The 15,937-nt window shown below is 37.2% G+C and overlaps 1 protein-coding gene across 12 annotated transcripts in view; it reads left to right on the top strand.

Annotated features, from left to right (window-relative positions):
• The window catches only part of cadpsa (Ca2+-dependent activator protein for secretion a), a 201,292-nt gene that overhangs the window by 34,895 nt on the left and 150,460 nt on the right, over window positions 1-15,937 (top strand). For all 12 annotated transcript variants that reach the window (XM_073826232.1, XM_073826231.1, XM_073826234.1 and 9 more), the window contains exons 3-4: window positions 6,661-6,774; window positions 15,428-15,760. In XM_073826232.1, coding sequence (XP_073682333.1) covers window positions 6,661-6,774; window positions 15,428-15,760 — 447 coding nt within the window. The remainder of the gene's footprint in view (window positions 1-6,660; window positions 6,775-15,427; window positions 15,761-15,937) is intronic.

Genomic DNA, 15,937 nt, shown 5'->3' with positions numbered 1-15,937 from the left:
ACTTCATGAGCGAGTTATTTCAACTTATTCGACCAAACGCTGAATCATAGCAAAACGTTACTAGGAGAATGCTTCTGCTGCGATCCTTGTTTGGAACTATTTTCGTTGGTGAAACAGAACAAAACAGTGAAAATATTTTGTCTAATATGTAAGTAACTTGACTAACTACTTGTTTATTGAGCTAAAATTAATGTAACATTTGTAATTGTGAGAATTTTCAGCAAAAAGCTCACTTGGTATATTACTGAACTATATCATGTTATAAATAAACTATACATTTTAAATTTTTACCTCAGTGTGTTTCTTTAGAGTGCTGTTACGCTCATTTGTTTTAAAGTATGTCACAAATAGACCAGAAATACACACATATCCATTATCAATTTCTGTTTACGTTGAATGTATTAAAATATGAATCTTTCTTGCTTTTCGATGCTTCGCTGGTTGTTTTTGTCACTTCAGTTTTAATCAGGTGGTTTGTTCGGTCGGGCAAGTAAAAAAAAAAACATTTTAAAAGTATCTCAAAGGCTGGCGGTCAGCTAGCTCGACCTATATTTATTATCATTATTGAGAACATTATATACAGAAAAAGGTAGTTTGACCTGTATTCTGCTACTGCGATTCTGTCTGAAGACCCAGTAACTTCCACAGAGGGAGAAAAAAAATCTACAGATGTTAGCAACTGGCCTTAGCCAAGCCCTATATTCAGTTTTTTCAAGACAAGTATCGCTAAACTTGCACTTCCCCAAAGCTAAAAAGTTAAATCCATTTTACTTCTGTGCTACAATCCGAGAGAGACTCGCGCCAATAACAGAAAGCTGATTGGCTATTGCATGTTGGTCTCATTTGTAGTTTAAATACAGCAAATTATATTTGGAATAGTGAAATAAAGAACTACAACACCACGGAAACAACAAAAAGAGAATTTAAATGAGCATTAGAGGTAGCGTTACATGGACATCGGAAAAATAAGACCTGTGTAGAATTATTTAAGACCTAGAACAGCGAATTTAAGACTTTTTAAGGCCTAAAACTTTGATTTTTAAATTTAAGACTTTTTAAGACCCCGCGGGAACCCTGAAAAACGCATTTCAAAAAAGTTATCAATTGATTCGCATTTTAATGAGTGAAATAAGTATTTGATCCCCTATCGATCAGCAAGATTTCTGGCTCCCAGGTGTCGTTTATACAGGTAACAAGCTGAGATTAGGAGCACTCTCTAAAAGGCATTAAAGGTATAAAAAGACACCTGTCCACAGAAGCAATCAATTAATCAGATTCCAAAACTCCAAACTCTTCACTATGGCCAAGAGCAAAGAGCTGTCTAAGGATGTCAGGGACAAGATTGTAGACCTACACAAGGCTGGAATGGGCTACAAGGCCATCACCAAGCAGCTTGGTGAGAAGGTGACAACAGTTGGTGCGATTATTCGTAAATGAAAGAAGCGCAAAATAACTGTCAATCTCCCTCAGTCTGGGGCTCCATGCTTCAATGATCATGAGAACGGCGAGGAATCAGCCCAGAACTACACAGGAGGATCTTGTCAATGATCTCAACGCAGCTGGGACCATAGTCACAAAGAAAACAATTGGTAACACACTACGCTGTGAAGGACTGAAATTCTGCAGCGCCCGCAAGGTCCCCTGCTCAAAAAAGCACATGTACAGGCCCATCTAAAGTTTGCTAATGAACATCTGAATGATTCAGAGAAGAACTGGGTGAAAGTGTTGTGGTCAGATGAGACCAAAATCAAGCTCTTTGGCATCAACTCAACTCGCTGTTTTTGGAGGAGGAGGAATGCTGCCTATGACCCCAAGAACACCATCCCCACCGTCAAACATGGAGGTGGAAACATTATGCTTTGGGGGTGTTTTTCTGCTAAGAGGACAGGACAACTGCACCGCATCAAAGGGATGATGAACGGGGCCATGTACCGTCAAATCTTGGGTGAGAACCTCTTTCCCTCATTGAAAATGGGTTGTGGATGGGTATTCCAGCATGACAATGACCCAAAACACACGGCCAAGGCAATAAAGGAGTGGCTCAAGAAGAAGCACATCAAGGTCCTGGAGTGGCCTAGCCATTCTCCAGACCCTAATCCCATAGAAAATCTGTGGAGGGAGCTGAAGGTTCAAGTTGCCAAATGTCAGCCTCAAAACCTTAATGACTTGGAGAGGATCTGCAAAGAGAAGTGGGACAAAATCCCTCCTGAGATGTGTGCAAACCTGATGGCCAACTACAAGAAACGTCTGACCTCTGTGATGGCCAATAGTGGTTCTGGCACCAAGTACTAAGTCAAATACTTATTTCACTCATTAAAATGCAAATGAATTCATAACTTCTGTGAAATGCATTTTTCTGGATTTTTTTGTTGTTATTCTGTCTGTAACAGTTCAAATAAACCTACCATTAAAATTATAGACTGATCATTTCTTTCTCAGTGGGCAAACGTACAAAATCAGCATGTACATAGTATATTTTAAGTGAAATCTGAATATATAATCTTGTTTCTGTAATATGGCACAAATACCTGGAGTAATATCCATTCAGCTGGTATACATATTATACATTCAGCTGGATTTGGAATATATTGCATACTACTCCTATTGTTTCTGTTATATATGACACAAATAGCAGTAGTAGTATGTTAGTATGCTATCAGTCAGGAGGTTAGCAATGTAGGAGCCTCAACACTGGCACGCATTGTCATGGTGACATAGAAAGGACATTACGATGAGTGTTTAGAGGATACACTTTAATTGCTCTACATCAACCTATCCACTATAATCACTCCTGCAGTTACCATGGGAGTAATGGAGCTAATGCAGCTGCCTCTCATAGTTATGAGGCCATACTGTTGGATAACCTAAGAGGGGATAATGGGGTAAGGGGTGTGTTCATGTGTACTTGGTGGCCATGGCAACATATTCGATGAGGAGGAACACCTGGGATTTTAAAAGGATGTCCAACATTCACATAAACACACACACACATAGACACACACACTGATCTCCATGCTGAAAACAGAGACCATATGGTTTGAGACCCTGGAGGTGGGCACACTAACATATCAAAGGCCTGCTGCTGTTTACTGGTCAGGTGTGACAAACAAAAGAAAATTAACTAAATGCAGCATCTCATTGAGTTAAATCAATGGTGAAATTAAAAGGAAATCGTGTTTACATTGATCTTCCCGATTAACAACTCATTGTGCTTGTGTTTGTATTCAAGAGAGATGAAGAAACTGTAAGGAAATCATTGTATAGAATCTTTTTTTGTGAACTAACCAAATCTTTTTCTCATGCAATGTCACATTTCAGAAGTAAAATGGAATTTGAATAGCTTTAATTATATAATATTACCTTTTTTATGGTCTGAAGTTCATATCTTTTCAGTACTACAAGTTCTTTTGAATGTTTCAGGTTGTGTTTATCATGTTTCAGGCATAGTACAACCACTGTGCTATAATTTCATTCTTTTTGTTATGTGCCACTTATATCAAGGTAACCTGGCCAACCGTGTAACTAACCTTCTTTGTTACAAAGGACGAAGCGATGAGTCACCTATGGCTATTGTCAATATGTTATTTTTGTTCTATTATGAATCATTTGCATTTATTTCATCCACAAAGTGGATTCAAAAAGCCACAACTTCCTTTTATATGCACACTCCATCAAATCCATCTCATTTCTTGTCTGTATTCAATTGTAACTCTCAGTAAAGCCCAATTTTTATACCGAATGGCTTATTTTACTTTTAAATTCATATGGTGGGGGAAAAAACACAAGGGAGAAGTGGAACGCAGGATAAGCTCTATAATTATCAATTCCCTGACTCGGTTATGAGACAAGAGATTCGGTCTCCTCTCAGCATCTTAATAATTTGTGTGTTGTGAATATGAACAAAGTAACAAACACGTTAGTCTTGCAAATGGAACGTAATACGGGCTAAGCAGAACATGAAAAGAGCTCTGAAAACATTAAGGAAATAAGACGAGGCTTAACTGTTAAAAAGCCAAGCTTCCCAACATAAAATGCATCGTTTTATAGCAATATGAGCAAAACTCATTAGCATCTGCAGCACTCTTGTAATCTAGATGCTTGTTTCACATTTCTTCCAAATCGAGTCTCTATCCAGATGGATGAGAAGTGTTTTGAGATGGGCAGTGTCTCTCATTCTCGGTTGTCTAGAGGTTTTATGTGGACTCTTGGCTGAAATATGATCTGTTTTTGCATTGTGAAATTGGCAAGAGGTCTAATACTTAGTGGGGAAAAGTCTGTTGCTGTCATGTTACTTAGTAAGGTATGAAGAAATAGTTTTTTGAAAAAAACATTTCAGGATTTCTCTCCATATAATGGATATGTATGGTGCCCCGAAGTTTTAACTTCCAAAATGCAGTTTAAATGCAGCTTCTAAATGATCCCAGCCGAGGAAGAAGGGTCTTATCTAGCAAAACGTTTAACCTTTTTCAAACAATTTGACAATTTATATACTTTTTAACCTCAAATGCTCGTTTTGACTCGTCTCTGCGATGGGCATGTGTAGTCTGTGTAATTACAAAGCTGTTTTACCTTTTTTTGTAAAGGGGGTGTGATCTTCTTTGTATGTTCACTTTGTAAACACTGGGTCGGTACTTCTGCAGCGATGTAGGACTATTTTGAAGTTGGGAAAGAAAACGAGATGGGAGTTTTTCGACATACCCTAACTGTATTTACCCGGATCACACAGACTACACATGCGCATCGCAGAGACGAGACAAGGCAAGCATTTGAAGTTAAAAAGTATATAAATTGTCAATTTGTTTAGAAAATAACCAATCGTTTCGCTAGATAAGACCCTTCTTCCTCAACTGGGATCATTTAGAGCCCTTTGAAGCTGCTTTTAAACTGCATTTTGGAAGTTTAAACTTGGGGGCACCATACATATCCATTATATGGAGAGAAATCCTGAAATTCTTTTCCCAAAAAACATAATTTCTTTACGACTGAAGAAAGAAAGACATGAACATCTTAGATGACAAGGGGTGAGTACATTATCTGTAAATTGTTTGTTCTGAAAGTGAACTAATCCTTTAAGACTGTGTCTTAAGAACTTGTTTGACCAACTAGCATTTAACCAAGAGAAAATCAGTCTTGTGCCAGTCTACCATTTTGTAACTGACTTTCAAAATACTTTAAGAAAACAAATTAGATGACTAACTTTTTAAGACTAGTCTTAGACGTTTACGCAACTGTCCCCCGATCTTAGGTCAAAGCAGGATGAAAACATATTCTAGCTTCTGCTGAATGAGTCAAACGGAACATTTGCTGAGTAATTCTGGAGCTGGATTCACAAAACATTTCTTAAACAAATCTTAAAAATAAAATTCTATGCTTTTTTCGTTTCATTATTTTACTTAAAAAAGTAAAAGGGATAGTTCACCCAAAAATGAAAATTACCCCATGATTTACTCATCCTCAAGGCATCCTAGGTGAATATGACTTCTTTCAGGGGAATACAATCAGAGTTATATTAACAAATGTCCTGGCTCTTCCAAGCTTTATAATGGCAGTGAATGGCTGTTGAGATTTTGAAGTGCCAATAAAGCGCATTCGTCCTTCATAAAAAGTGCTCCACGCAGCTAATAAAGGACTTCTGATGTGATTCGATGCTTACGTGTAAGAAAAATATTTATAACTTATAAAGCATAATCTCTAGCTTTCAGTAACTGTCATATGCACGTTCACGAGACAAACACAGAAGTTATGAACGTGGAAACGCAGAGGAGAGAGCAAAACAAAACACCAGTCATGAAATACAAGTACAAAATTAGGATTTGTAAAGAGAAATGTTGGAGAATTTTGATATAAGCTCAAGAGAAGACTGGTTTTTCTTTGCTGTAAACAAAACTTGGCTCTTGTGAGACTAGCATATTCTCACCGAAGCTTACACTGCGCCTACATCCTACGTCATGTGCTAAAACACCACTCTCTTGTGAACATGCATATGATTGTTAGCGGAAGTTAGAGATTAGTTTATACAATTTTAAATATGGATATTTTTCTTATACAAATGCATTGACTCACTTCAGAAGGCCTTTTTATCTGCAGAGTAATTTTTATGATGGATGGATGCACTTTATTGGACTTCAAAATCTCTTTATTGGACTTCTGCCATTATAAAGCTCGGAAGAGCCAGGACATTTTATTTATTGTAACTACAGTTGTATTCATCTAAAAGAAGAACCTCATGTACACACAGGTCATAAATCATTGGGTACGTTTTCAAAACTATCCCTTTAGGAGGATATTGTATTCCCCAAAATACTGCCTAAGAGTGTTCTTATCTTTTTTCTTAAGATTATAATTAAGATAAAGACTCAGGATTACACAAAAGCCTGCAATAAAAAGTTGTTCTTAAGTTGTTTCTGAAGAATTGCACTTAGGAACATTCTTATGAAGTTCTTGGAATTTAATCTAGAGATATTTCTTCCTTTTTTTGTGAATCCAGCCCCTGGTCACCAAATGATCACATTGCCATGTCCATCTTTTCCTCCTATGAATGAAGATGTTCCAAGCTAGAACAGATGTTAACATCTGCATGTTTTTTTCTTTGATGTCACATGGAATGAAAATGCAGTTATATATTTCAATTTCTGTCTTTCTGATGTTTTCTTTTCTCAGATCAGCAAGCAGCACCTTCAGACAGTTAAAGATCGCTTCCAGGCCTTCCTGAATGGAGAGACTCAGATTGTAGCCGATGAAGCCTTCATCAACGCTGTCCAAAGTTACTACGAGGTTAGGATCTTTTTTTATTCATCAGTGCAACAAGGCGGGACTTACAAGTGCAATATACAATATGTGACCCTGGACCACAAAACCAGTCTTAAGTAGCATGGGTGTATTTGTAGCAATAGCCAAAAATACATTGTATGGGTCAATTATTGAGTTTTCTTTTATGCCAAAAATCATTAGGATATTACGTAAAGATCATGTTCCATGAAGATATTTTGTAAATTTCCTACCCCAAATATATTAAAACATAATTTTTGATTAGTAATATGCATCGCTAAGGATGTAATTTGGACAACTTAAAAGGCTGTTTAAATTTGGATTTTTTTTATTTTTATTTTTTTCAGATTTTCAAATATTTGTATCTTGGCCAATGTTGTCCTATCCTAATAAACCATACATCAATGGAAAGCTTATTTATTCCACTTTCAGATAGATAAAGGCCCCTATGATTGGTTTTGTGGTCCATGTTTACATATGAGGTGCTTCGCATAATTTAAAAGCATTTTTTTAGAGCTGCAAAACGATTAGTCACGATTAATCGATTCAAAATAAATGCTTGCATACTATATGTGTGTGTACTGTGTATATTTATATATAAATACACACACATATATGTACCGTCAAGCCCAAAATTTTTCATACCCCTGGCAAATTTTGACTTTTGACTAGTTTTATTTTGACCAGAAATGACACAGGCTTCTCCCAAAAGATAATAAAACAATGTACAAGAGGCATCCTTGTGGAAAAAAATATTTCTCAGCTTTTATTTACATTTGAACAAAAAGTGACATGTCCAAAATTATTCATACCCTTTGCAAACTGTCACAGTCTATGGGAAAATCCAAAGTTCTATACCATTCCAAATAGTCCAAGCTGTTGTAAAGCATCCTAATTACCCTGATTCAATGGGAACAGCTGTTTTAATCAACTCAACAGGTGAAAAACAGAAGCTCTCTGCTGTTGGTTTGTGGACAGTCATGGCTAAGACAAAGGAGTTCACTGAGGACCTGCGGCTGCGCATTGTGTCTGCTCACAAGTCAGGAAAGGGCTATAATATGACGGCAAATCAATGACAAAAATAAACGAGAGCTCCACTGATGCTGTCGCGCGCAGTAAACCGCGTACGCGAGAGGAAAACAGATCTACACGCGAGGAAACGGGAACCGCAAGCTCATTTCAAACCTTCGCTTTTCTTTTTGTCAGTCGTGGGGCGGGACTTGCTGGTTTAATTGTAATCTCAAACGCCATTGGTTACCTCCTCTATTCCGGAACCGTAGAAAAGTGTCATTACAACCTAAAAAGAGGGTTTATGTCCTGGGTTTATGGGTTATTAGTTATTATAGAAATTAATACAATATTAAATGATTATATTAACAGTATGCGATGCTGTCTACGCTAGTCTGGCACGATGTAGACAGCATTCAAAATAAGTTAATAATAAATATTACATAAAGTACATCAAATAAAATAAGCCTACAATAAACATTTTATGCATCCCACAGTATTGTAAGTCCATTAACTGACCCTCTTTTTTCTGTAATATTTGTATCATTCGTTTATATTCGTTATTTTTCCCTTCATTTCGATCTTCTTACTTAAAGTTTGAATGTAAATGATACTGCAAATGATTGACATGCCAGTAAAGTTTTAATTATGCTATATGACTGGGATTTTAACTGGAATACAGTTTAAAGGTTGAATTTAAAATATTTAATTTTATTTAATATTTAATTAATAACTAGCCTATATAAATATTGTGTTTTATTGAAGAGTGAATTATTCACATAGTTTTATTTGTAAATCATGTATCGTCACCAGTGATGGGAATAACGGCGCTATAAAGAAACGGCGTTACTAACGGCGATACTTTTTTCAGTAACGAGTAATCAAACTAATTACTCTTTCTCCCGTTACAACGCCGTTACCGTTACTGACAATAAAATGCGCGTTACTATAACTGAGAACACTGAAGCGGTTTTCATGCGAGCAGCGTCTTTCTCAGCCATAGGACCTCTCTTTCTCTGAGGTGTTTGTGTATGTTCGGGGCTGAGGCGGGACACATAACCAGTGATGATGATTGGTGTGGCTGTAAACGTGGTGTAACTGAGAACGCGATGATTGGCTTACATTGAGTAAATTTCCATTGTTTGCCAATCAGAGGCAGAGTAGTGCGGGTGTTCACACACAAGCACGCGCACGTTTAGTCGCACACACCGACATCCAGGAGTCACAACGATGGCAAGTCCAACAAGTTCAAGGGTAGCTTTTGAAAACTGGAAGTATAAGCATACTTTTCCCTCGCTGAGGTGAAAGGCAAAAATATTTATGTAACGTGCAACTTATGCAGGAAAAAAAGAGTCTCTCTGCGTCTGTGTCAAGTAATTCTAAAATGAAACACCTCACATCGTCACATGCCACCACAAAATTAGTGGCTTAGAACGCAGGTGATAACGATATTTAAAGTTCTAAACCATCTTTATTTGTGCTTTATTGTTCCACTATAGTAATGATAATATTTATAATATGTTGAATCTGATAGTTGTCTTTCACGTTGTCCCACAACAACATTAAACTAGTGTAGATTAGTGTACAATGTTTTATATTTATTTTACAGTTATACTAATTAGATTTTTTAAGTAACGCAATAATTACTTTGCCTGGTAATTAGTTACTTTTATAATGATGTAACTCAGTTACTAACTCAGTTACTATTTGTGAGAAGTAACTAGTAACTGTAACTAATTACTTTTTTAAAGGTATGCCCAACACTGATCGTCACACACTGGCATAAATACAATCATAAAGTCCAAACTTTATTGTCAAAAATATTTAATTTTGAGTTAAGAAATTATTATATTAATTATTTTAAATTGATTATATTAACAACAGGGGATGCTGTCTATGTGAATGCTGTCTGTGCCCGGTGTAGACAGCATTCGAAGAAGTTTATCATAAATATTACCTAAATTATATCAAATAAAATAGGCCTACAAGACATTTTTATCTATCCTTCTATTAACTGATCGTCTTTTTTCTGTATTATTATTATTATTATTAGCCTATTATTATTGGTTATATTTTTACTTTCGTTTATATTCGTTTCCCCCTTCATTTCGACCTCTTTACTTAACGTTTTATGTAAATGATCGGGCGCGAGGATGTGGGAAAGATCACGCGTGCGCGAGGGCTTGTTTTGCACGCGAAGGTTTGAAATGAGCTTGCGGTTCCCGTTTCCTCGCGTGTAGATCTGTTTTCCTCTCGCGTATGCGATTTACTGCGCGTGACAGCATCAGTGGTCCGCTCGTTTATTTTTGTCATTGATTTGCCGTCATACTATAAGACCATATCTAAATGTTTTGAAGTTCCAGTGGCTACAGTGCAAAGTTCTGCACTGTAAAAAATCTCAAAGGACGTGGTCGGAAGCCAAAAGTGACACCTGTTCTGGCCAGGAGGATAGTGAGAGAGGTAAAAAAGAATCCAAGGATCACCACCAAGGCCATCCTGATGAATCTGGGCTCTGCTGGTGGAAACATCTCAAGGCAGACAGTCCACAGACACTGCACACCGCTGGGTTCCACGGATGCAGACCAAGGAGGACACCATTTCTCCAGATAAGGCACACAAAAGCCTGCTTGACCTTTGCAAATGCTCATCTGGACAAAGAAGAAGACTTCTGGTCTTCTCTTTTATGGTCAGATGAAACAAAAATTTAATTGTTTGGCCACAATGATGTAGCCTTCTTTTAGCATAAAAAAGGAGAAGCCTTCAACCCTATGAACACCATCCCCACTGTCAAACATGGTGGTGGGAACCTAATGTTTTGGGGGTGTTTTTTCAGCTGGTGGACCAGGGAACCTAATCACAGTAAATGGCACCATGAAAAAGGAGCAATACAGCAAAATTCTCAACAACAACATCAGGCAGTCTGCAGAGAAACTTGGCCTTGGGCACCAGTGGACATTTCAGCACAACACACAGCAAAAGTGGTGAAGAAATGGTTAGCAGACAAAAACATTAACGTTTTGCAGTGTCCCAGCCAGAGTCCTGACTTGAATCCAATTGAGAATCTGTGGAGGGAGCTAAAGAACAGGGTGATGGCAAGGACACCCTCCAACCTGAAAGAGTTGGAGCTCATCGCTAAAGATGAATGGGCAAAAATACCAGTGGAGACATGCAAAAAGCTGGTCAGCAATTATAGGAAGCGTTTGATTGCTGTAATAGCCAATAAAGGCTTTTCTATTGATTATTGAGAAGGGTATGAAAAATTTTGGACATGCCACTTTTTGTTCAAATGTAAATAAAATATGAGTAATAATTTTTTCCACAATGATGCCTCTTGTACATCGTCTTATTATCTTCTGGGAGACGTCTGTGTCATTTCTAATAATAAAAAAAAAAAAAAAAACTTGCTGGTTGAATAAAAGTAACTTTAAGTCAGAATTTGCCAGGGGTATGAATAATTTCGGGCTTGACTGTATATATTTAAAAATATAAATATTTGTATGTATTGTATGTAAACATTAGTATATAATTACATAATTTTATAATTTTAAATAGATTAATCGCGACTAATTGCTTTCCAGTTCTATTTGTTTACACATAGAGAAATATATAGTACTCTTTTGTTATTGTTCATGAAACTCTTTTAGAGACCTATTCTACACAAGAATGGTCTGCCATTTTGATATCATAATGACCAGTTCACTCACGCTCAAAAAATCCCAGACGAAAATATGCCTGCAAATATCGTTAACAACTAAAAATGCTTTTTCACGATGCTGCACACCAATAAGTGTCATTATAGAGCCCAAGGCCAATGTGTTGGTTGTTTAAAGCTAAAATGAAACAGCGGAAGAAATGACTTGGTGCTCCATTAAGCTACATTATATCTATGCAGATAAATTGCTTTTGAATGATGGTGGAGCTGAAAGGCTCAGTTAGGTACCTTTGGTTAACTTTTGAGGACATCTAAACAGATCCTTTGTGTCTCCCATTAATATAATGCAGTTTAAATGGGATTGTTTAGAAATGTTAAGCTGTTAGCTTTATGTGGATTTGATGAGCAGAGTAATCCATGCCTGTGCATATATTAAATACATAAGTACACAGTTGCAGTCTATCTGTTAAATGTTTGAAGTGACTTCAGCTCAAGATGTTAAAGGTATTAAGTCCTTAGAAAGGATTTTGTGACACTTTTTTCCTCTTTGATGAATATGTAATCTCAAAGTGACACATATTTTAACTGTATTTAAGGTGAAATATTATCTTTTATGACCTAGAAGGGTATCAGGAATAAATTGCCGCACGGGCTAGAGTTTTGGGCGAAAAGGAGATTGGTCTCAGTATGGGTGGTAATTTAATGAGGTGAAACTAATGAGCGAAATGCCTTTGTATTCAGTCACAGCGAAAGCCAGCTTTTTCAATTCAATTAAACCCTGATACTCTTATTGAATTTGTGCTGGATGTTCCCTCTCTGTCAACTCATCTTCCCTGCTTATCCAGGCACGTTAAGGGAATTGTGTCCGCTGGAGAGAAAGGTAGGCTGAGATAAATATATGAGAGGTGAACAGTGAGAGGATACAGAAAATAAAAAGAGTGAAAAAATAGATTATTAAATAAATATAACCTTAAACCCCTACTGCAGACTGTCAGATTCTGCACTGCCAGGTTCGCACCAATTTTGTCTCGTTATGAATCAGGACTCTACTGTGCACTTTATGACACAGGAAAAATCTTGTCTCATTTAGGACAAAGTATTTTTCAAGTGTCTTGATAGCCACTTAACAAGGTTGCGCTGACCTGCAGCCAATGTTTTTGAAACCAGAAAAATTGCTTCACTTGGAATTGATAGAAGCAGCCTTGGCCGCTTATTCTCAGAGCTCATCCCTTTATTCAGATCACACATACGTCTGTGGCTGTTAAGATCGATGGCTTTTTTAATTAAAAAAATGCTTTAATAAGCCTTATACCACAAAATGCATCATAAATACAGTATATCTAATATACAGTGTAGATCTGATGTTGTTGTATAAGGGAATTTTAATATTAAACATTAAATTGATATCAACAAAACCTAAAATAAAAACATACAAATGTAAGTATTCCAAGATTAGAAGTTTAAATTGTGCAATTGAGTGTGATATTTTTTTTTTCAGATTCGAGGATCAAAAAGAACTGTTGTGTATATATAAGCAATATCACACGAGTTGACGTGAGGCCTGCGGCCTTGTGCCTATGGCCGAATCACAGCATATATACAGCCATATCTCACGTCCACAAGTGTGATATTGTGTTTATACAACAGTTCAATGGAACGAGCATGAAAATACATAAAATAACAACAGTGTCTTTAAAAAAAAACTCTTTTGTGCAGAACTACTTCCTTCCGCAACAGATTCCAATCAAAGTTTGACAGTTAAACAGCTGAGCATAAGCCTCTTTTACTAATTCCAAAAAATTAGTATTGAAGGAACGTTGAGTTGCTTTATTAAAAGCTTAAGCTTAAAGATTAATGAGACCAAAGACTGCCTGTTTTTTACCCAAAACAAATTATATCTCATGTTTAACCAATATAGAGTCAGCGGCAAATTCCATAAGATCTGGCCGAGGTAAGGTTGCGCTTGGCGGGTTCATGAGTGCTAAACAGCTACTGACATGCTGGATCACACATCTCTGAAAACGTTGATGCCAATTTTCAAATAGATGATCAAATAGACAAAGCACATATTTGAAGTCTTAGCAAGTACATTCGTACCTTAAAAAACTCCATTCCGTTAAAACTACATTCTGTGACACGAAAACAGTATTATTAATGAAATAATAGTGGATTTGGTCATCGCCCAAACTCTTGCTGTGAGATACCGCAAACAGAATGATACAAACAGTGAAATGTTTGGAGTTCCAATATCACTAGAATTTTGCACTCCTCTCAGCCAATCAGATTTGAGGTCCAAAAAGAACTGTTGTGTGTATATAAGCAATATCACACAAGTAGACGTGAGGCCTGCGGCCTCGTGCCTATGGATGAATCACAGCAGTGCTGATATACAGCCATATCTCACGTCTACGAGTGTGATATTGCATTTATACAACAGTTCGGCAGCATGAGTGTGAAAATACATAAACAAAATAACAACAGAGTGTCTTTAAAAACCCTCTTTTGTGCCGAACTACTTCCTTCCGCAACTGATTCAAATCATAGTTTGACAGTTAAACAGCTGAGCAATATTACACGAGTAGACGTGAGGCCTACAGCAGTGCTGATATACAGCCGTATTTCACGTCTACGAGTGTAATATTGTGTTTATACAACGGTTCAAAGGCACAAGTGTGTAAATACATAAATAACAACAGAGTGTTTTAAAAAACCCTCTTTTGCGCAGAACTATTTCCTTCCGCAACGGATTCAAATCAAAGTTTGACAGTTAAACAGCTGAGTATAAGCCTCCGTTACTAATTCCAAAACGGCACTTTAGAATTAGTAACAGAGGAATGTTGAGTTACTTCAGTGAAAGCTCACAGTATTACTGCATTACTGTATTAAAAGCTGAGTATTGTGTTTAGTAGAGGATTAAGAGAGAGAGATTGACTGAGCGATTGTGATTACCTGCATCCGATACATCTGATCACAATAAATCAATATCCGATAGGCTCGTACTATGTTTCCATCAGTTAGGGATTCCGGATGACAGCGCTGATCGGTGCATTTGTTGGCTGCGTACAAGCTTGTTTTGACAGAAAAAAATAACTTCCTTGATCAACACTTTGATATTTTTCAAATTAAAAGTCTTTATTTGCTGACTCATTAAAACAGTCTCTTGTCACAATCTAATGGTGGAACCACGTAACTAAAATCACCATCATGAAAACACTCACACTGTTTCTTAATACTACTATTATTTATATAAAATATTATTTATTGAATAATATTATTTAATAAACAACAACAGCCATCATAAAAGTTGCGAGGCAATTCAGTTAAAGTACACAGCCAGTGGTCTGATATACAGCATTGAATTTAAGTAAACATGATGAGATCTTGCCAAAACTATTTGCTTTGGAACAAATAAGAGACCAAAGATTGCCTGTTAGATTTACCCAAAATTAATTTCATCTCATGTTTAACCACTACAGAGATGTCTGAGCCAGCGGTAAATTCTGATCTGGCCTCTGAGAGTTGAGGCACTCTCGGTCTCTGGAGCTCACATGTCCGAAAACGTCGATGCAAATGTTTAAATAAACGTTATCTTTATGAACAAACCACATATTTGAAGTCTGAACAAGTATATTCTCGCCTAAAAATGCTTAAAACTACATTCTGTGAGAAATACGGCAACTTCAGCAAGCGGAAAGATACAAACCGTGAAATGGCTGTTGAAGTTCTGCTGGACTGTAATACACTGTACAATGTAGAACACTCTTATCAGCCAATCAGATTCGAGAACCAGAAAGAACTGTTGTATAAATAATTTTGAACAGTTGTCCATGCATGGGTGCTTCAACTTCTCAGCTGATTATTGTGATGTGCTTGAGGGTATGTGCTGGGAGTTCAAGAAGGACCTGGATGTTGTTGTTGGCCAACATGAGCTTATTCCAGACTATTAACAAGTAGTTTATATATGTTTCTTTCTGTAACAAGATTTATGTTTTGTCACAGGTGTTCCTTAAAAGTGACCGTGTGTCCCGTATGGTCCAAAGCGGTGGTTGCTCCGCCAGTGACTCCCGTGAGGTCTTTAAGAAGCACATTGAGAAGCGTGTCCGCAGCCTGCCGGAGATCGATGGTTTGAGCAAGGAGACTGTCCTCAGCTCGTGGATGGCCAAATTTGACACCATCTACAGGGGAGAAGAAGACCCACGCAAGCACCAGCAGCGCATGACAGCCAGCGCTGCCTCTGAGCTCATTCTCAGCAAGGACCAGCTGTATGAGATGTTTCAACAGATTCTTGGCATTAAGAAGTTTGAGCACCAGCTGCTGTATAATGCTTGTCAGGTAAGGAGGGGACATTTATGCAAGTCTGTTCAGTGTCATGGAAAGCGCACAGTTGTTTCTTCTACAGGATACGGAAAATATAGAGATATATGTGATTATCTGAGTCTGGTTTTGGCTTTGTAATCTGATTTTTACCATGCTGTTCTTTTTTTGGACGAAGATGACTAAACCCAAAGA

Source organism: Garra rufa, chromosome 20 (genome assembly GCF_049309525.1).
Source record: "Garra rufa chromosome 20, GarRuf1.0, whole genome shotgun sequence".
Lineage (NCBI taxonomy): Eukaryota > Metazoa > Chordata > Actinopteri > Cypriniformes > Cyprinidae > Garra > Garra rufa.
This window is presented reverse-complemented; position numbering and strand designations above follow the sequence as displayed.